This window comes from Pan paniscus, chromosome 16 (genome assembly GCF_029289425.2).
Source record: "Pan paniscus chromosome 16, NHGRI_mPanPan1-v2.0_pri, whole genome shotgun sequence".
In the NCBI taxonomy this organism is placed as follows: Eukaryota; Metazoa; Chordata; class Mammalia; order Primates; family Hominidae; genus Pan; species Pan paniscus.
Genome location: NC_073265.2, coordinates 33,756,237 through 33,779,162, shown reverse-complemented (window position 1 = coordinate 33,779,162; position 22,926 = coordinate 33,756,237). Strand labels below are relative to the sequence as shown.

At 37.8% G+C, this 22,926-nt stretch overlaps 1 protein-coding gene across 3 annotated transcripts in view; it reads right to left on the bottom strand.

Annotated features, from left to right (window-relative positions):
- Positions 1-4,564: 4,564 nt before the first annotated feature.
- The window catches only part of CTDSPL2 (CTD small phosphatase like 2), a 100,210-nt gene continuing 81,848 nt past the window's right edge, over positions 4,565-22,926 (bottom strand). For all 3 annotated transcript variants that reach the window (XM_003811378.6, XM_055098377.2, XM_008963796.6), the window contains exons 9-13: positions 15,756-15,818; positions 15,572-15,651; positions 11,120-11,246; positions 9,009-9,104; positions 4,565-6,636 (exon numbers count right to left, since the gene is read on the bottom strand). In XM_003811378.6, the coding sequence (XP_003811426.1) occupies positions 6,571-6,636; positions 9,009-9,104; positions 11,120-11,246; positions 15,572-15,651; positions 15,756-15,818 (432 nt within the window). In that variant the 3' untranslated portion in view covers positions 4,565-6,570. The remainder of the gene's footprint in view (positions 6,637-9,008; positions 9,105-11,119; positions 11,247-15,571; positions 15,652-15,755; positions 15,819-22,926) is intronic.

The following is a 22,926-nucleotide window of genomic DNA, read 5'->3' as shown; positions in this document are numbered from 1 at the left end:
TAAAATATGCACCTGATCATTTACTCCCCTGAGCCTCCTCTCCCCACAGCCAAGCCTAGCTTTAGCCCTTTAACCAATAAAAGGATCTTGACTTTCTCTACTGGTAGATTTTAAGCTTAAGATTTTAAAGCATTGTCTGTTTTGCCACCTTCTACCATTCACAGAGCCTGGCATGGTGCCTAACACGTAGTGGTTTTTATTTTTTATTTTTTGAGATAGAGTCTCTGTCACCGAGGCTGGAGTGCAGTGGCACAATCTCGGCTCACTGCAACCTCTGCCTCTCTGGTTCAAGCGATTCTCCTGCCTCAGCCTTCCAAGTAGCTGGGACTACAGGCGTGCACTACGATACCTGGCTAATTTTTGTATTTTTAGAAGAGACGAGGGTTTCACCATGTTGTCCAGGCTGGTCTCAACTCCTGACCTCAATTATCTGCCCACTTCAGCCTCCCAAAGTGCTGGGATAATAGGCGTGAGCCACTGCACCCGGCCTAACAGGTCTTTTAAAAAATGCAGCCCACTGCTATGTCTTTCTTAAAAACCCTCCCTGACATCTGTGGTCCTGTGGTATTACAATATCCTGATCCTACTGCACATTCCTGCTTTCTGGCTTCAGACATCTCTCAAAACCTGGTATATAGTTCTCATCCCTCCTTCAGAAAACTACCTGCTTTAACATCTCCATCCTCATGTTACTTGTATATTGCTTTACGGCTTATAACATGTTTTGACATTTCATTTGATCCTTATAATTCTGAAAGGTAGGTAACAACCCTCTTGCTTATTAAGTGGCTGGGTTTTCAGGGACTTGAATTCAAATTTGATTCTGAACTTCATGCTTTCATTGACCATGCTCTCAAGTCAACTGTCTGCCTGAATAGAATGTTATAGTGCAATCACTTATTTCTCAAGGATTATTGCAGTGGCTTTCAAAACTGTGTGCGTCTCAAACTCCTTTGGAGCTTAGGGAAAATAGCTATCACAAAGTCTCATCACAGAAACTAGTGTGGGACCAGAGTGCTACTATGCTATAGTGATACTGGCTCATTATTTTAGCCCATACATCGAGTATATTCCTCATCTTAGCGCACTATAATCTGGTTCACTCTTGCCATCTTCTCTCTCCTTTTCAAAACCAACCCCTTTTAATTCTGGTTGGTATCTTCAAGTGTTTTTCACCTCTGCTCACAGTAGTTCCAGCAATAAAGAATGCCCTTCCAAAATCATTACTGTAATGGTAATTAAGAGACTTACATTCTAGTCCTAGCTCTGTGATCTTGGGAAAACACTGTAAAATAGAGTACACCTAGAACTTGAAATTTCCTTCTAGTTTAAAATGAATTATTACCTATAGGTCTAGTTTGTACCACTGTATATTCCTTACATTTTATAAGAACATTTTGTTGGCTAAATAGACTTACAAACTTGAGAAAGCTTTGTATTCATGAACAAACATAATCATACAAAATGCCAAGGCACTAGGAAATAGAATATTATGGTGATAACTAAATTCAAGTCTCCCAGAGGAACTGCATAGTCTTGGGTCACAGCTTTCTCCAAGTCTCAATTTCCTTTATGTTTTTCAACATCAAAAGGGAAAGTAATGTGAAAAAAAGATATGCTTCTAAAAAAAAGCACTGTACAAATGTTGTTAGAAATTATATTGTTTCTGATGGCTGATAAAATATCATCAAAGAGAAGTGCTTCCATAAAAGTTTTATTTATCCCCACAACAACCCTGTGAGGTAGGGTGATCAGGGCATTTGAAGATGAGAAAACTAAATCTACATTACTTGTTCACGGCTATACTGCATAGTAAATAAGAAGAAATTAAATTGAGATTTTAAAATGTCCATGACTTTAATATTGATTCACGTGGAAACAAGGCAGAGAGAATATTAACTCCCCCCTACCTTAATGCCAAAAGGACACTGCCTTGAAAAATCCCATTTCAAAAGATGAAAGTAGTATTTCATTGCTTATTTCTACAAAGATTTATAAAATAAAAAAATAGTGAAATATTTTACAGATAATATATATAATGGTCTCATTCAGGGACATGTCCTTTAGCTATGTATATGGTCAACTATTCCAAGTCCTAGAAATGCAAACCCTTAAAAAATATGAAAGACAAAAATGATAATGAGCAGTAGCCTTAATCTTCTTTATTATTCCTCCATGTATCTTGAATAAGCTCTGCGAAATCTGGTCCCAGTTTAATAAAAAAAAAAAAACTCTACCACAAAGAGATGTCTGGTGAACTTTAATTTTGTTGCCTACTCTCAAACCAGTGTCACATTTAGCTAAAACATTGATTACCCAATACTGGCTATTAGAATCACCAGGAGAGCTTTAAAGAAAAAACAAAACAAAACAAAACCAACCAAACAACAAAAAAAAAGCCAGAACTCTCAGGCCCCTCTCGAGATCCAGTGAGACAATTTTCCAGGGGTAGGCCCCAGGAATCTATTTTAAAAGCTCCTCAGAGTAATTCTAATGGTCAGGTTTTGGAATCAACTGATGTTATCTTAAAATACTAATATCAAAAGCATAAACTAGTATAAACTTGTCGCCCTCTCCCCCACCGCCCCACCCTTTTTTAAAAAAGATCTCAAATCATGTTATATCCCCAGAACTCTTGCCTCTGGGCAAGTAATTTCAATTCAAGATACAGAGAAACATTTTATAAAAATGTACCCTAGTTAGTGAGACTTGGATTCCAATAATAACTTAAGTAGCATTTAAATATAAGATACTGAGTTTTGTGGTTCATATTCTGAAAATTCTTAAATGTATTTTATACAGGTTTGTCGTAGGCTTTCAACTCAGGGGAAGACATGAGAAGTAATGACATCAGCACTAAAAAAATACTATACTCAATTATAGCTCATGAGAGGAATAAGAAAGTGAATGAATGACAACCCTAAGGCCTTTTGGCCCATACATTTTTGTTCCCAGTCCACTCTTCCCCTATAAGGGGAAATAAAATAAACATTCTTTACTAGTTGCTTGGCATAGTTATTCGGTGGGTAACTATTAACTAAGTTAATTTAGATACACAAGATTAAAAGATAACAAATAAATACCTAGGAAGACAAAGAGAAGTCAGGTCAGAAAACCTTAACTAGCTAATGATGTAGTATATAACACCATCATATTAGTACAATTAAATAAAGGCTTCAATGTCCTTTACATTTTAGCTTTATGTGATTGACACAGACATGGAAGAGATCTGGTCCTTATGAAGAATTCTGTGCTCGCAGGAAAGATTTGTAGGAATAATGAAATGCTTTCTTCATTGATGAGATGAAGTCTCTGTTTTTCAGGCAAGTTGACAGAACAAAACAATGAGAAACGAACTTCTTTAGAAGGTTGAATGAAATTAAGATCTAGATGAAAAAGTCATTGGCCAAAGATAATTTTTTAAAAAAAAACATTCTATGTTAACCCTTGGGAAAAAAACAAAAAACAAAAAACAACCCAGAGAAATACAAAAAAACAATGTACACATTCATTTCACTGACAGTTACAAGAAAATAGCCGTTTATAGAAGTTACACAATGCTTTCAACAAATCCCAAACAAATTTTGGGAAACAGATAAAGCCATTGGGTAAAAATAAATATACATACTAGCTAATATAAAACAATTTATGGTTACGAATTGTCATCAATTCTCTTAGGACACAAGGATAAATATGGTGATATAAATCTGATGAGGGCTACATATATTACATGGAATTAAAAAACAACTGATTAAAACATCCTAACAATGATACAAATATTTAAAAGAATGTCTTAAAAGTCAGACATTTACCACTGGAAATAGCACGACTTTAATATGTACTCCAGAGTTGTAATGTGTATACAGGTCACTTTCGCTGTGTCTCATCAGGTATCCACCTCTCCTGCATTTACTAGTCAGTTTTTTAAGAGTTCATGTTTCCTGTGTGAGCTGAAGGGGCTGGGCACATTTCAATTTAAAAAATACACACCTCCGATTAACTAAATGGAAGTTTTTTACATCTACCAACAGATAAAGAAAAGAGAGGATAATGGGAAGACAAAACATTGTATTAAGGTAGAAGGAAGCTGGATAAATTGTCTCTGTAAATTATCTTAAATTTTGTATTAACAAATTTAAAATGACTCAAATAAAATAACAGAGAAAAAATATATTAATTTGGCCTCAAGGAATTTTCTCAAGCCATATAAAATTTTCTTAGTTTATTTCTTTACGGAAGTATCTTATGCTTGATCAGCTGACTTAAAGGAACTCTTCTAGTGTGGGACTGAAAACAACTTTATCATTGATAAAAGATGATTAGTTTTAAAAGTTGGTTTTTATTATTGAAGTGCCCACAGGCACAAGAGTATAGGTGCTTACATTTCCCTTTAGATTATGGGAAAGCCCTTTTGAGAATGCACTAAATCAGGAAATCTTTCAGCAATCAGAATGCATGCTGAAAGTTCAGATCTTTTAAGTTTTGGGTTTCGCTGTTTGAGCATAAAAAGGAAGGGAGCAGGGAGAAATGTAACTAGGTTCACAATTTTGAGCAAGAGCATATGTAAAGGTAACATATGTACATTTTATTTCAAGAAAGACAGAAGACAAACAGCATAAAGATGCCCAGATGCCCTAAAGATAAATACATTTCAAAGATTCTCATTAAAATGAATCTGTAGTATTTTTTTCCTGCAAGCAAAATACCTTTCTTTAAATAAAATTAAAAAAATCAGTATTCTGAATTGCAAATGCTTGTTTTTTTTTTTTGCAGAAAATCTGCCATGATTATTTTTTTAATGAATAAGGATTTTCCACAAAACAGGCTTGCTCTACATGCTAGATTTTTAAACAGTTCAGTGACACAATATGCTAACTACATACACAACAGATAATATAGTAAGAAAACACTCAACCTGATGAAAAGTTAAAATCTTCATTAATACACTGAAAATTGACATAACTCATGCCTTTAAAATCAAAAATACAAAAATTAAATGTTTTCCTAAAAAGATTTCCTTATTTTAAGGATTCATTTGAAAATGAAGCTGCATGTAATTTGTACAGTAAGTTGTACAAGTAAACAGGTAATATACATAAAAAATTAATTGACATACTCCTCAATTATCAGTTGTCCACCTTTAATTTCCAATACTGTACTTTCTTAACAAGCATACAAAATATCAAACTTCTCTTTAGAAAAAGTGCCGTTCTTTGACATCCTTTACACAAAAACAGTCTGAGCCTGTGGCATGTTAATGCAGTTGAGAGGCAAAGCATACGAACTTTTACAAATTCTACCTTCCATAAAAAGCCTCCCGAAAAGGAGATTACGTGCCACTATAAAAATATCAACCTCTTGTGGTAGCTGCATTAGAGAACCAAGGCTTGAAGACTATTTTCATATAGCATAGAAAAACCACTATGAGAGCATATTAACTGCATTGGTGGCTTGGGAGTGTACTGTGCCACAGGATTATGCATAGCTACTGTTAGGTACCAAGACTGTTACACAGTTTTAAATTGATTGTAACTGAGAGCATAACAGAGGTACTACCAGCCCATGCAAAATAACTAAAAATACTGAGTCACTGTGCTGAATACTTCATTCCTGGAGAAAACCAAAGGCAGCAGTAACTAAATCAAGCCAAACAGGTGACCAAACTTTCTCCTCAAAGATTTGTGAGCACAGTGAAGTCTGAGGTATACCTTTATCCATTAAATCTGTGTGCCATTGCAAGATATTACCATTTGAGAATATACGCCATCACAATGGTTTAAATCTTTTGTATATTAGTCATTCATATATTCTTATCTACCCAGTCTCTTGATTTTTGAAAAGATTTCACCTACAGTAGAATATTACAGAAACAAAATATAAATGCATGTCTTTCTAAATGAAACTTACATAGACTAAAAGTAGAGAATATTTTTAAACAAATATACAATGTGCAGGCAGACAAAGCAGGAAAACGGCCATTCAAATGTATAATAAAAAACTAAAAATTGACTATCTCCAGAAAACTATGAAGCGCCTCAACTAAAAGGAATGCATAATGAAATTCTAATCTAATACAGGTCAAAAATGTAAAAAGGTTATAAACCTTAACAGGAAAAATAAAACAACTTTTACTGGCCATTCCTGTTGAAATGAGAATCATAAAGTAACAGAAAAGTGGCTACAAACCCACTTAGAGCACCAAACAGAGAGAAAATAAAAGTCCATTTTCATCTCTGTTATTATCATAAAATCCTGTGTGACTACAGGTCAAACTGCTGGTGGCAGAAACAGAATTCTTTATAAACTGCAGATGTCCTGTACATAAAAAATTTCACTGGAGTTGCACTAGTTCTAAAGACTCTTCTGTTTTAGCCTACCTACTATATGTATTCGATCTGAGATAGATAAAGTCTCTTTCTGTAACCCTTGATTATTATTGGGCACCAAAGATAAGAAAAGCAAGACGGGGTACAAAAATGCAAAATTTCAACAGTAATGGCAATGTTTTTGTCTTAGTCCAAAAGGGTCCTGCATTCTCTCCCCCTTCAGTGATTTGACAAGTCTTTGTACTTAATCTGGGGGCAGCAAATCATGCAAGCGAAATCTGTCTCTGATGTGTGGTCGAACATCTTCATTCTGCGTGGAAAAAAGACAATTTTTAAAAAGGCATAAAATTTCAAAGATATGATCCTCATAACATACATTCTTACCTTGCAGAGAAAACATACCAGTTTTTATTTTATGACATATTTTATTTGCCAAATAGAGATACTACACAGATGCAGTTAAATTTAGATTTTGAAAAGAATTTCGTTGAAGATTTCTTTTTTAAATTTTTGTTTTTTCAGACAGAGTCTTGCTCTGTTGCTCAGGCTGGAGTGCAATGGCACAATCTCAGCTCACTGCAACTTCTGCCTCCTGGGTTCAAGCAATTCTTGTGCCTCAGCCTCCAAAGTAGCTGGGACTACAGACGCCCACCACCATGCCTGGCTAATTTTTTGTAATTTTTGTAGAGGCAGGGTTTCACCATGTTGGCCAGGCTGGTCTTGAACTCCTGACTTCAGGTTATCTGCCCACCTTGGCCTCCCAAGAAGATTTGTTTATTTATTTATAAATGAACGAATGAATGAATGAATGACAGGGTCTTGCTCTTTCACCCAGGCTGGAATGCAGTGGCACAATCCTGGTTCACTGGAGCCTCAAACTTCTGGGCTCAAGCAATCCTCCCACCTCAGCCTCCTGTGTAGCTGGAATTATAGGCACACACCACAATGCCCAGCAAGCTTGCTTGCTTATGTATGTATGTATGTATGTATGTATGTATGTATGTATGTATGTATGTATGTATGTAGAGATGAGGTCTCACTATGTTGCCCTGGCTAGTCTCAAACTCCTGGCCTCAAGCAATCCTCCCACCTTAGCCTTCCAAAATGGTGGGATTACTGCTGGGTGCAGTGGCTCATGCCTGTAATCCCAGCACTTTGGGAAGCCAACGCAGGTAGATTACCTGAGGTCAGGAGTTCGAGATCAGCCTGGCCAATGTGGTGAAACCCAGTCTCTACTAAAAATACAAAAATTAGCCAGGCGTGGTGGCGGGCGCCTGTAATCCCAGCTACTTGGAAGACTGAGGCAAGAGAATCCTTTGAACATGGGAGGCGGAGGCTGCAGTGAGCCGAGATTGCGCCACTGCACTCCAGCCTGGGCGAAAGCACAAGATCCTGTCTCAAACAAACAAACAAAAAACAGTGGGATTAAATAGGTGTGCACCACTACATCCCGCCAAAGTTTCATCAAGCAATAGAGGCCAAACCAAGACAGGTAAAAGGGAATTCTACTTTCTACATTGGTCTTTAAAGCTAAGTGTTCCATGTGATATAGAAATAGAATTCCCAGAATAAAGTTTCAGTAGCATAAGCATTAATTCTAGATGTGAATTATAAGACCAAAATGAAAAATTTAATTTTGTTTTGAGACGAAGTCTCACTCTGTTGCCCAGGCTGGAGTGCAGTGGTGCAATCTCGGCTCACTGCAACCTCCGCCTCCCGGGTTCAAGTGATTCTCCTACCTCAGCCTCTAGAGTAGCTGGGATTATAGGCGCCCACCACTACGCCCAGCTCATTTTTATATTTTTAGTAGAGATGGGGTTTCACCATGTTGGCCAGGCTGGTCTCGACCTCCTGACCTCAAGTGATCCGCCTGCCTCGGCCTCCCAAAGTACTGGGATTACAGGCATGAGCCACCACACCCGGCCAATTTAATGTTATTTCTAACACAACTGCTTAGCAATTTGTAAGAGAAAGACCACTGAAATAGTAAAGACATTCAATCTATAAATTCTTAAGTACTGATAAGCATAATGTTAATATAATATATAAAGTCTGAAAATGTGGTTGGGCATGGTGGCTCACGTCTGTAATCCCAGCATTATGGGAGGCTGAGATGGGCAGATAGTTTGAGCCCATGAGTTCGAGACCAGCCTGGGAAACACGGTGAAATCCCATCTCTACAAAAAATACAAAAATTAGACAGGCATGGTGGCACATGCCTATAGTCCTAGCTACCCAAGAGGCTGAGGCAGGAGGATAGATTGAGCCCAGGAAGTCAAGGCTGCTGTGAATAGTGATTGTGCTACTACATTGCAGCCTGGGTGACAGAACAAGACCCTGCCTCAAAAAACAAAAAAGTTTGAAAATGCACATAATCTTTTTCAACCTTTGCCCTTATCTCCCATGACAGATGACTTTATCATCATCATCATCATCATTATGTTTTAAAGAGCTGGAGTCTCACTATGTTGCCTAGTATGACCTCAAATTCCTAGGCTCAATCAATCCTCCTGCCTCAGACTCTAAAGTAGCTGGCACTACAGGCGCCTATGATGGCACCTGTGACCTGGCTCACAGTTGACTTTATAAGTCAGTACACACAAAGCAAAGACATTTAAAAATATTTATTTCAATATAGATGAGCTAACAAAAACACAACAGAAAAAGATAAGCTATACTTACCAGTTCTACAAGCTTCTCCAGGAATGGAATCAATTTTAGGAGTTCATTGTCATTTTTATCCATAAACCAACTTTCTATAGGGATTCCATTAGAAAGCTAAAACAATAAATAAGTAATTAAATCCTCTTTTACTTATATTTTACCTAGTTTGGAAAAAGTTAAAAAATAAACAAAGATTTATTAAGTAAACACTGATCTAAAAGTTCCTTTGAAAAGTAATGTCACCGGACTTTTCTTTGACAACTCAATAGTGCAAGAGACAGAGGATAAGGAAATAAATTGAAGCCTATTGGTTTTTCAGTGTCATTTCTTCTCAGAGTATATAAAACTAAACAAGAAAGTTCCATTCAAATACATTTTATAAGGATCATTAATATAACTAAAATATTCCATTATTCCTTCAAGAAATAGTTACAATTAGTACAATGCTAGGTAGGCACTGTGAATGATGGGACACTGCCAATCTAAAGAGAATATAGAAAAGCCTATATTTTTTTTCCCCTTAAATACAGTGACCATATCTCCCATTCATTATTCTATTCCCATCGAGTAGGATGATAACTTGAAATATAGTAGAAACTTAACAAATTAATGGTATTTCATTGCAGAGGAGCCTAAAAACAAGAATGCAAGCCATATTTATTTTATGGTGAATGATCTCTGGGATAAAATGTTTTAAAATTTAGGCTAAATGTTGTATATGAGATGGAGGATAATTGATATAATTTTATCTAGGAACCAAGATGAAATTCTTAAAAGACATTTTTAAATGTAAACAAATAAAAGTAAGGACCTAAATATAACTTAGTATCATATACAGCTTTTCCCTTGTTTTCTTTTTATTATAGACATTTTGAAACACAGGACAAATCTAGTTTATACTCCAATCCACTTTGCATCATCCCTATTCTGGACTGGCTTATTGTGAAGCAAATCTAAGAAATCCTATCACATGGGGCTGGGTGTGGTAGCTCACACCTGTAATCCCAGCACTTTGGGAGGCTGAGACAGGTGGATCACCTGAGGTCAGAAGTTCGAGACCAGCCTGGCCAACACAGCAAAACCCCGTCTCTACTAATAATACAAAAAAATTAGCACGGCATAGTGGCGCGCACCTGTAGTGCCAGCTACTAAGGAGGTGGAGGCAGGAGAATCACGAACCCGGGAGGTGGAGGCTGCAGTGAGCTGAGATCGTGCCACTGCACTCCAGCCTGGGCGACGAGCAAAACTCCATCTCAAAAAAAAAAAAAAAGGAAAACAAAAAAAAGAAAAAAGAAATCATATCACATGGACATATTCATAATCTCAAATATACCTTGAAAGGATGACTCATCAGGCAGGCGCAGTGGCTCACACCTGTAATCCCACCACTTTGGGAGGCTGAGGCAGGCGATCACCTGAGGTCGGGAGTTCGAGACTAGCCTGACCAACATGGAGAAACCCCGTCTCTACTAAAAATACAAAATTAGCCAGGCGTGGTGGCAGACACCTGTAATCCCAGCTACTCGGGAGGTTGAGGCAGGAGAATCGCTTGAACCCAGGAGGCGCAGGTTGCAGTGAGCCAAGATCACGCCATTGCACTCCACTCCAGTTTGGGCAACAAGAGTGAAACTGCTTCTCAAAAAACAAAAACAAAAAAAAACAAAAAAAAAAAAAGGAAGGAAGGATGACCCATCTATATTTGTAGTTATATGTCAAAGAAATATTAACAAAGGGTACAAATATATTGACGAAATAGTCTAAGAAAATATTTCAGAACATTAAACCAAATAACCAGACCAGAAGAACATAAACTAACTATAGTACTCAAATGTTTATGATTAAATTACTAATTACTGATTTAATAAGTGATAAGAATGCTATTCAATGATGCTTATCTTATAGTTTTCTTACTCAGGTTTTTCTTCATTTATGCTGCATGTCATTTAAGTAAAAATTTTCCAAAAGGAATATACCACTTTGTCATTTCTAATTCTAAAAAAATGACACATTAAAGGGAAATTCCACCAGTGAAAATTCTCTTCTTCTTCTCCCATCATATTCTGTTTGGCAGCATGTGTCTTCATTGTATTTTTTCCAATCTGAGTTTTTTTTATCAACTTTCTTCCTACCTGATATGCAAAGGCTTGTGGTGAGTTGTCAATTATTATAGTTTTTGAAAGATCTCTTCCAAGAATATTTAAGTCCTTTATATAGTTTCCTTGTACACAAACACAATGTTCACGGAAAAGCCGGTGCCTAAACATAAAAATAAAAACAAATTAAAAAAAAAAAACTTTCTAAAAAGTAGAACATATACACATATATATACACCATAGGCTTTATAGTTTAAGCCATATGATTTTCTCTCTTGAAGGAAATTCAAACACAAATATGGGTCTAAGCGTTGGGCTGCCATTTTACTATAAAAATTCTAAGCAATTACTGAAAGCTTACAACCAAATATTACTATGCCTTAAAGAACTTGAGTTTATCCCAAAATGTTATTATTAAATTATAAAGGGGGATTAAAAACTCTAAATTGTTTTTGTAATTTATTTACCCAAGAAAGCTCAGCTCAGATGCAGCATCTGGTTGTCAGCGAGGTCCTGCTTTTTAACCAATTTTCCAGATGGTTGACTGAGGAACAAGGAGGTCAAGTGACTTGCCCAAGGTCACACAGTAAGTCAGTGGTTAGCCCCGCATTGGAACCCAGGATCCTCCTGGCTCCCAGTCCTTGGCTCTAACCAGTGGACCACACAGCCTCCCTATCCCTGTACATGCCAGAATAGAAAATATAAGAAGGAATGTTTTTGTGTTGGCATTTGAAAAAATGCTTTTTAGATTTCCTTATATTTTTTGAGAAAAGGTCCTAAGACCAAAACATTCCATCATTTCAACTTTTCCTAAACACCCCTCTTTTAGTATATGTGTATGATCATTTGAAAAAACAGATTAAATGAAATGAGGAATTCAGATTTAAGTATCAAGTATTATAAATGTAAACTGATATTTCACTCACATAGAAAAATGCTACATCATTTTAGAAAGCTATGAAAGGTTTTACAATAAATACTAAAGTGATTATTATAATCCCAATTTATACTCAAAATACTAGTCTCTGAACATTACTAATAATTGATTCATATAATTTTTTTCTACCTTGAAGTACTCTATTCTGTATATATTAATAATTGGTAAGTTGTCTTCCTTGTGTCTTAATCACACTAACAATTTTACAAAATCTAGGACCTATCTGGACCTGTATTTTAAATTATGCAATTTCAAGAAACTGATATTTTCTACCCACAAAATCTGTCACAGTGCTACCAAGAATAAATAAAAATCTACGTATACACACACAAATAAAAACTCAACCTTAAAATTATCAGTGCCAGTTGGTATGGCAAAAAGGAAGAATTTAACGAACAGACAAAATGTATAAGCAGTTCTTTCCCCCTTATTATAAGGAATAACTTTAATAATCACAGTCAAACGATCATCTGGCCCCGGGAAAGTTTAGTCAGTTCTACTTTGAAAAAACAACAACAAAAAAGACTAGGTAAATTAATTCAAGCCTTGGTTGGGCCTAAATAAGATTCACTGTTTTATTTCTATAAACATTTAGATATGAGGAAACTGGAAAGGCAGATACAGCATGTAAATTCAAGTCACTGTTGATGCCTCTTCACTGATAGTGGCAAACTCATTGAGACAGGAGACAACTGAATCTGTATGTGGATACTACAGTTATTTTAATTAAATTACAGTAAAAGCCTTCCAATTATTCATTCAGGAATCTGAGGGTGTATAGCATGTATTTGCATTTTTAGAAAAAAACTATTTGTACCAGTCATCAAAGAGCAGATCATCCATGTGAGTACAGACTTGTGTTAGAAACTCATGAGATTTAGAGATCACAGGAATTTCTTTTTTTCTTTTTTTTTTTTTTGAGACGGAGTCTCCCACTGTCGCCCAGGCTGGAGTGCAATGGCAGACTCTCGGCTCACTGCAACCTCTGCCTCCCGAGTAGCTGGGATTACAGGCGCCTGCCACCATGCCCAGCTAATTTTTTTTGTATTTTTAGTAGAGACGAGTTTTCATTATGTTGGCCAGGCTGGTCTTGAACTCCTGACCTCGTGATCCGCCTGCCTTGGCCTCCCAAAGTGCTGGGATTACAGGCGTGAGCCACGGCACTCAGCCTAGATCATAGGAATTTCTTAGAGTCTACCTTGTCACCAACACAGACAATTCCCTATAGCACTCACAATCTACTCTTTGAAAAGCTTTTGTTGGCCAGGCGCGGTGGCTCACGCCTGTAATCCCAGCACTTTGGGAGGCCAACGTGGGCGGATCACGAGGTCAGGAGTTCCAGACCAGCCTGACCAACATGATGAAACCCCGTCTCTATTAAAAATACAAAAATTAGCTGGGCGTGGTGATGCGCGCCTGCAATCCCAGCTTATCAGGAGGCTGAGGCAGGAGAATCGCTTGAATCTGGGAGGCCGAGTTTACAGTGAGCCAAGATTGCACCACTGCACTCCAGGCTGGGCGACAGAGCAAGACTCTGTTTCAAACAACAAACAAACAAACAAAAAAACAAGCTTTTGTTTCAGATTTCTCAAAATACATCTAGATAGAACAAATGGAAACCCTCAAGTGTGTAGGTTTTATAAATCTAGTTTAAAAGAGGATTGTTAATTTATAACACATTGTCATAGCATGACTATCATTTGTTCCTCATTAGTAAATGAAAGCTCCAAGAGGGAAGAGCTTGTGTTGCTCACCACTGTTCCCTGGAATACTGGAGATGCTGAACAGAAATCATTATAATGAATGAAGTCATCAAAACAAAATCACTGGGTATACTTTAGTAAAGTGAGGTAAAATTAGCATAAATTACAATATACTTTTGTGAATAGAAAATACCATTTCCCATTTGTGTGACTGCAGCTTACTTATTTTGACCCTTTAGATTAAAAAACAAAAGATACCACAGCTTTATTTAGAATAAAAAACCTTCCAAAATATGAACATTAGGAAAAGCCTTTCAGTATACTTGCAACCACTGAATAATAAAGGTACTGTTAACAGCAGAAAATACAGTTTAGGATTTTCCAGTAAGACAACATGGGAAAAGTATTTAAGAAAATTTATACTCAGCTGGGCTGGGTGCAGTGGCTCACGCCTGTAATCCCAGCAGTTTGGGAGGCCAAAGTGGGTGGATCACTTGAGGTCAGGAGTTCAAGACCAGCCTGGCCAATATGATGAAACCCCATCTCTACTAAAAACACTAAAAATTAGCCAGGTGTGGTGGCACACACCTGTAGTCCCAGCTACTCGAGAGGCTGAGGCAGGAGAATCTTTTAAACTCAGAAGGCAGAGATCGCAAACTGCACTCCCGCCTGGGCAACAGAGTGAGAATCCGCCTCAAAAAAAAAAAAAGAAAAAGAAAGAAAGAAATAGAGAAAGAGAGAGGAGAGAAAGAAAGAAAGAAAGAGAGAGAGAAAGAACGAACGAACCAACCAACCAACCCAGCTATTAAAGTCTTTTTTTTTGAGATGGAGTTTTGCTCTTGTTGCCCAGGCTGGAGTGCAACGGCACGATCTCGGCTCACCATAACCTCTGCCTTCCGGGTTCAAGTGATTCTCCTGCCTCAGCCTCCCGAGTGGCTGGGATTACAGGCATGTGCCACCACGCCCACCTAATTTTGTATTTTTAGTAGAGACGGGGTTTCTCCATATTGGTCAGGCTGGCCTTGAACTCCTGACCTCAGGTGATTAGCCAGACTCAGCCTCCCAAAGTGCTGGGATTACAGGCGTGAGCCACCGCGCCTGGCCCTATTAAAGCTTTTATGAGCCGTTTGTGTCATCTCTCTCAGCTTTTGATCAAAAATTCAAAGATTAACCCCTCCTCTTAAAGGATACAGCAAGACTGCTGCAGTCTTACTATCTCACTTCAGCTGACAAAATAATGGAACTAATTATCATAATATTTTAAAATCACCACGGCACTCCCACTAACCAGGAAAACACTGCATCTGCTGGCTCAGGGCACACACAAGGAACTGAGTCCAGTCAAGATAACCTGAGTGACTAAACCCATTGTAATTTCCAATCAGATTCATGTAACATTTTCTTTCCATGGAAGATAAATTTGCTTTCAAAAAAAGCAAGGGCTTAATTTGATCCTTTCTGTTAAAAAATAATTTTTATTTCTCTATGCCATTAAAAAGTAAATTAACATGCATTACCTCAGAGACATATGGAGATGAAACATCATGCACAACGTGGAAAAATTCCACACAACCCCCCCAACCCCTGTCTTCCCCAATCCCAAAAGAAATGAGGATATAGATGTCACAGTGAATAAAGGCACTGGATCTTTGTATCCTTTAAAGAACGTCTGTCTGGAGTTCCATCATTAGGAACTCTTTTAAAGAGTTTAGGGGCTTAAAAAATTCATTTATATTCACCATTCAACACATATGCAGCCAACTGAAAATGGCCATTAAAATGAAATAGAATCAGTAATTTCATAGATCAGTGTGACAGACATTTCCACTATTTCTTAATTAAATTTACCTGACCAGTTGCTTTTTAGGGTCTAGTATGTTCAGTAACTTGTCTGCATACACCTTCTTAGAAGCAGTAAAAAGAATGATCTATAAATTCAGGGGAAAAGAAGTAATCATTATACATGGTCTAAATATGGGTACTATATTGAATAAAATAAAAATACATATGTAATTAGCTTAAGCATGTTTACCTCATACATCTGAGACATTCGTTCCAGGAATTCCCTGAAAAATGGTCTTAATCTCACATAAACCTAAGGAAATACAAAGATAAGTTTCAGCAAATAAACATACAATGGGAAACCACTTCTTTTTAAGATGTGCTGTATTCTAACTTTGATTATAATGAAAAAGTTCATGTTTTAAAGTATAGAAATATTAACTAAGTACCACTCAAACCAAGTATATTTCACATACAAGCGATCACTTAAACCAATCTCTTTGGTGGGATAATAATAATCACTGATGATCAAGTCATTTTTACTAATAGCAGCATACAGTACTTCACTGGTATGTAATTTTAATAAACATTTAAGCTAAAAATGGAAAGTTTCCCTCTGAGATTTTGATCCACCAGTAAGCTCCATCTTCCAGCCAGGTAGCATCCATCCAATTATTGTGTCCACCTCTAGCTGACCTGTCTCAATGACCTTCCTCAATAATTACTCAGAATTCCTTCAAACAACCACCTGCTAAAAATATCTCTATTTTAAATTTATATCAAGGTAAATAATATTCAAAAGGAGACGTCTGGATTGATGGGTTTAAATAACCTCAGTTTTTCAGAAATCAATCTTCCTATTCTACATTTAATGACTCAGATGTGGCATCTAAATTAGCACTATTGGCTACTTGAGATTAAAATTATAACAGTCAAACACAACAGTTCTCAAAACCTACTGGTCAGTACCAGAAAAGACTACAGTACCTACAGAACTGCTTTACATACATTATTTTCTTATTTCTGTGTCTCTCTTTGCCTACATTTAATATAGCTCCTATAATCTAATATTCAAAAAGCCATGAGCAACCATTAAAACTATTTACATTCTGATTCCTCTAAATTGTATTCATTTTGTTATAAAATTTTACAGAAAGAAAAATACTGTACTTCATTCAAAGATGACTACTATTATAATTTCAAATACCACGAATAACAAGTATTTATTGAACTAGATTCACGGATTCAGATTAAAAACAAACCAAACACCTTGTGGTAGCAACAAATTCAAACCTAGGCTTAGTGGAGTTTCAATTCTGGCATCCATATACATGCACACAAAAATGCCCCCATGACAAAAATCTAGTTCTAGGAATGTTTTAGGGCAAAATAGAGAATTTCCTTAAGAACTGACCACTTATAGGAGACAAATTCTGTTTGTTTGAGATGGAGTTTCACTCTTATGGCCCAGGCTGGAGTGCAGTGGCACGATCTTGGCTCACTGCAACCTCCGCCTCCTGGGTTCAAGTGATTCTCCTGCCTCAGCCTCCCGAGTAGTTGGGATTACAGGTGCTCATCACCACGACCGGCTAACTTTTTGTACTTTTAGTAGAGACGGGGTTTCGCCATGTTGGGCAGGCTGGTCTCAAACTCCTGACCTCAGGTGATCCGCCCGTCTTGGCCTCCCAAAGTGCTGAGATTACAGGCGTGAGCCACCAAGCCAGGCCAGAAGACAAATTTTGAATGATCATTACTGTGCTAATAATATCACTCTGTCCCCATCTCTGGGGTAGATAAAGGTTTACTTGTTTTTAATCCTATTAGTTTTTGTTTTTTTTTTTTGAGAAGGAGTCTTGCTCTTTCCCCCAGGCTGGAATGCAGTGGCGTCATCTTGGCTCACTGCAACCTCCACCTCCAGGGTTCAAGCAATTCTCCTACCTCAGTCTCCGGAGCAGCTGGGATTACAGGCATGGGCCACCATGCCTGGCTAATTTTTGTATTTTTAGTAGAGATGGGGTTTCACCACATTGTCCTCCTAACCTCAAGTGATCTGCCTGCCTCCCAAAGTGCTGGGATTACAGGCGTGAGCCACTCCGCCCGGCCTAATCCTATCAGTCTTGATGATCAAAAACAAAGTAAACCACATACCCCTCCTCGAAGCAGAAAAAAAGAACCAAATCCTCAGCATCCAATCACCATCATTTAGGATGAGGTCTAAAAAATTTAACTATAGTTGTTCTTCTAATCAATTTTAACATTTTCATCCTGAAACATTTGGTGTAGTTTGTAGCCTTGATTGAAAACCACACACACCTTCTTTGGTAAGCCAAACAACAACAGATTTTTATGTATATTATTTTACTAACAAAATCATTTTAATCAACTGAGTCTTTTCAAAACAGATTTGTGATGGTTAAGAACAACCCATCTATTCTGCCAATACTTTTTCTGAATTCCATCTCAAGGTAGATGATAAACTATAAACTATCAGAACCTTTTACTTGTTGCCGGTGTTCATCACTCACATGCAGTTAGTAACCAAAAATATTTCATTTTTTCATATATATAAATGTTTTATTTTCAATATCCCTATTATCACTTGCTCCATATACAGGTTGAGTGTCCCTTATCTGAAAATGCAAAATGATCCAATGAGCATTTCCTTTGAACGTCATGTCAGTGCTCAAAAAGTTTCAGGCTGTTTTTTTTTTTTTTCTTTAAGACAAGGTTTCACTCTGTTGTCCAGGTTGGAGTGCAGTGGTGCAAACATGGCCACTGCAGCCTCGACCTCCCGGGCTGAAGTGATCCTCCTGCCTTAGCCTTCCACATAGCTGGGATGACAAGTGCATAACACCATGCCTGGCTTTAAACAATTTTTTTTTGGTAGAGATGGGCTCTCACTATCTCACTATGTTGCCCAAGCTGGTGTCAAACTTACGCTCAAGCAATATTGCCTTGGCCTCCCAAAGTGCTGGGATTATAGGCATGACCCATCACACCCGACTAAGTTTCAGATTTTCTTTTTTTTTTGCGAGACCGTCTCATTCTGCTGCCCAGGCTGGAGTGCAGTAACATGATCTTGGCTTACTGCAACCTCTGCCTCCCAGGTTCAAGCAATTCTCATGCCTCAGCCTCCCCAGTAGCTGGGGTTATAGGCGTGTGCCACCACATCCGGCTCATTTTTGTTTTTTTAATAGAGACGGTTTTCACCGTGTTGACCAGGCTGGTCTCAAACTCTCGAACTCAGGTGATCTCCCCGCCTTGGCCTCCCAGGGGAGGTATTACAGGCATCAGCCACCACACCTGGTGATAAATTACAGATTTTGAGGCATTTCAGATTTCGCATTTTTTGAATTAGGGATATTCAACCTGCAGTAAACTAAGATAAGCAGGGCCTCTTTGAGATTTATTGCCTCTGAACACAACACAATTCCACTGCACAAGAATATGTCTAGTTAACAATATTTTCCACCCATAGTAAGTGGAACATTGTTCAAAGGTGACATTTTCCAACTTCTCATACAGTGACTTCCAGATTAGGTCAAAGCTATAACTTCATTGTGCATACTACTACTTTAACTATACTTAAATATAACATGCATCTTAAAATTTGACATTGCTTTCAAAATGTGTTTGTTTACTGGGGATAAGAGGTGGCACTGAAGATAAAGGAATATATTGCTAGAGTGTTTCTTTACTATGAGAATGGAAAGAGTTACTGTTGAAAATAACAGTTCCTATCCTCAGAACAGATTCACCATGTGAACAAGAAGGTGTTTCAGTATTAAAAGACACAGGCAGAGAATGAGGGAGGAAAGTGGGAAGAAACGTAGAAAGGTACTGGGCTGGGGTTAGGGCCACATGGGGTTGTGCCATGTGATGCAAAGGAAAATCTCAGAAACAGAAGTAGAGATGAGACATAAGGCCAGCAGCATCTAAGTCATTTGGATATAGGTAAGCGTGAACAGAAATATATAAGTCAAGAAGCACTACGTACTGTCTGGTAAGAACAAATAAAGAACATCTGTCAGGTACATATAATACAATGAGTTTAACTCTTGAGACTACCATTACTTTATTGTGTTAGGTCAGAGATACAAAAACAGACAGATGCACATATAGACATGCCTCCAAATGCTTCAAAATCTACTCTATAAATAGCATTAGCTCCATTTTTCTTCTAATTTTACTCTCATACAAAGATTCCTTTCCTGAGCTGCCTACTTCCCATTTTCTACATTTCCTTAATCCACTCCTTTCTCTACTTAGTATTTTACCTTCTTGAAACTTGCAACTCTTCAAAATTATGTAATCTCCCAAAGGCCAAAAGCTTCATTTCAGTCTAGTATACATGTTTCTTCAAATCGATAATATTTTATTTATAGTACAAATAATTTTAATATTTTCTCAGTAAACCAAATATATTGTGGAAAATGTCAAAAGTTTAAAAATAATGCCTAAAGCCATAATAAGAAATAATTATATTTAAAAAACTATTCAAGATTGACTACTACTTGAAGATACAGATTTATGAACATGTTCATTATGCAAACTTTTAAAATGAAAATCTATCAGAATATCTGTAAAAGAGTGTTGTGGTGCCAGGCATGGTGGCTCACGCCTGTAATCCCAGCACTTTGGGAGGCCAAGACGAGTGGATCGCCTGAGGTCAGGAGTTTGAGACCAGCCAGACTAACATGTTGAAACCCTGTCTCTATTAAATATACTACTAAATATACAAAAATTAGCTGGACGTGGTGGCATGCACCTGTAGTCCCAGCTACTGGGGAGGCTAAGACCGGAGAATTGCTTGAACCCAGGAGACAGAGGTTGCAGTGAGCCAAGATGCGCTACTGCACTCCAGTCTGGGCAACAGAGTGAGACTCCGTCTCAAAAAAAAAAAAAAGGTGTTGTGAACTGATTTTACCAAAATTTAAATTTTACACAGAAAATGAATATATAATTTTTTTTTTTTTTTAAATGGAGTCTCGCCCTGTTGCCCAGGCTGGAGTGCAATGGTGTGGTCTCAGCTCACTGCAACCTCCGTCTCCCAGGTTTAAGCGATTCTCCTGCCTCAGCCTCCCAAGTAGCTGGGGCTATAGGCGCATGCCACCACAACCGGCTAATTTTTGTATTTTTAGTAGAGACGGGGTTTTGCCATGTCAGCAAGGCATGTGATCTGCCTGCCTTGGCCTCCCAAAGTGCTGGGATTATAGGCATGAGCCACCGCGCCCAGCCATATATATAATTTCAAAAAACCCACTACACTACTACTACTTGGTATGAATAATACTTGATGGTCTATTTTTTTTTGTATTAAGATAAAAATTGTATATAGATAGTACTGAAAGGCTATTAATAGTTAACATAGCTGGATTTTTAAAAAAGTAGTCATTGGCTGGGCGTGGTAGGTCACGCCTGTAATCCCAGCACTTTGAGAGGCCAAGGCGAGCAGATCACCTGAAGTCAGGAGTTCAAGACCAGCCTGGCCAACATGGTGAAAACCCCGTCTCTACTAAAAATACAAAAAATTAGCTGGGCATGGTGGTGGTGCATGCCTGTAGTCCCAGCTACTTGAAAGGCTGAAGCAGGAGAATCACTGGAACAGCGAAGGTGGAGGTTGCACTGAGCTGAGATCACACCACTGCACTCCAGCCTGGGTGATCAAGCAAGACTGTGTCTCAAAAAAATTAAACAATAAAAAAAATAAAAATAAAGGCAGTCATTAAAATGATAATCCACTTATAAACTGATTCTAGATATTATGTGGTAAAGTCTGTCTAAATTAAAACTCACGTCGAATTATATAATTTCAAGTTATATACTTAGTAATTTCTACTAGTTTATCAAACCTTAATCTAATATCATAGATAATTTTAACAGTATGACCCCCCAAAAAATTACATGTGAGTCTTTTTAGGAAAAACATTTCTAAATGATTTTTAGGCCCAGATAATATGACCATAACTTTCTTTTTTTATTTTTTGAGATGGAGTCTCACTCTGTCACCCAGGCTGGAGTGCAGTGGTGCGATTTCAGCTCACTACAACCTCCACCTCCCGGGTTCAAGCAATTCTCTGCCTCAGCCTCCCGACTAGCTCGGCTGACAGGGCTCCGCCACCATGCCTAAGTTTTTTGTATTTTTAGTAGACACAGGGTTTCACCATCTTGGCCAGGCTGGTCTTGAACTCCTGACCTCGTGATCCACCCGCCTCAGCCTCCCAAAGTGCTGGGATTACAGGGGCTAGCCACAGCGCCTGGCAGACCATAACTTTCAAAAAGAAACATCTTTGAAACTTTTTCCATGACATCCTTCCAACCTATTGCTACATTGTAGCAATAGGTTTTAAAAAATGATGAATCCAAGGAATCATCCACTTTAGAGTATGACATCTGTTTTAATCAAAAAGATGACTGGTAGGTGCTATTTCTTATTTAATTAAGCAAGAAGAATTAAAACAGTAGAAAATAAACAAAGTTGGGGAATATAAAGAATGAGATGCAGCCAGGTGTGGTGGCTCAATGTCTATAATCCTAAAATGCTAGGGCATTTTGGGAGGCCGAGGTGAAAGGATCACTGGAGCCCAGGAGTTCTGAGACTAGCCTGGGCAACATGGCGAAACCCTGTCTCTACAAAAAAATACAAAAATTAGCCAGGCGGTGGCACTCGCCCGCAGTCCCAGCTACTCAGGGGGCTGAGGCAGGAGAATTGCTTGAACCCAGGAGGTTGAGGCTGCAGTGAGATGTGATCATGTCACTGTACTCCAGCCTGGGTGGCAGAATGAGACCCTGTCTCCAAAAAAAAAAAAAAAAAAAAAAAAGAACAGAAAAGAATGAGATGCTACAATTAACTGAAAAAATCTTATCTTACCATCAGTAGATACCACAAGTGTACAAGTGGCTGTACCAATTTTTTAACTCTTCTGTATACCTCAGTTTCCCTATCTATAAAATATATGATATAACAACAATATCTACATCATAAGGTGGTTGTGAATACACGTAAAGTACCTAGAACAGTGTCTGGTACATTCAAAGTGCCAATAGCTATTAGCTATTATTATCTATCTCATTGTTTAAAAGTAATCAGTCACAAGAAGAGCTGGAGTGAGTATGATTCTATTGGGCAGAACTGGGCAACCTCAATTCCAAAGAGAAAGCCCTACAGCCACAATCTATACTTTTGGAAGAGGGAGATAACAAACTGTTTCAGTAAACTGTTTAATTTAGTTCACATGTTCTTAGCATCAATACCAGAGCTTAAAGATAAAACCCAAACCTTCTCCAAAGAAAGAGGGTTATTCAGGTAGGCCCTAGAGTGGTCTCAATTTCATAACCCACTGAGTGATGTTACAGTAGTAATCTTTTGCTTCATGAAAATTCCAATAAGAGGTAGACAGATGCTGGGGGTAGTATTTGTA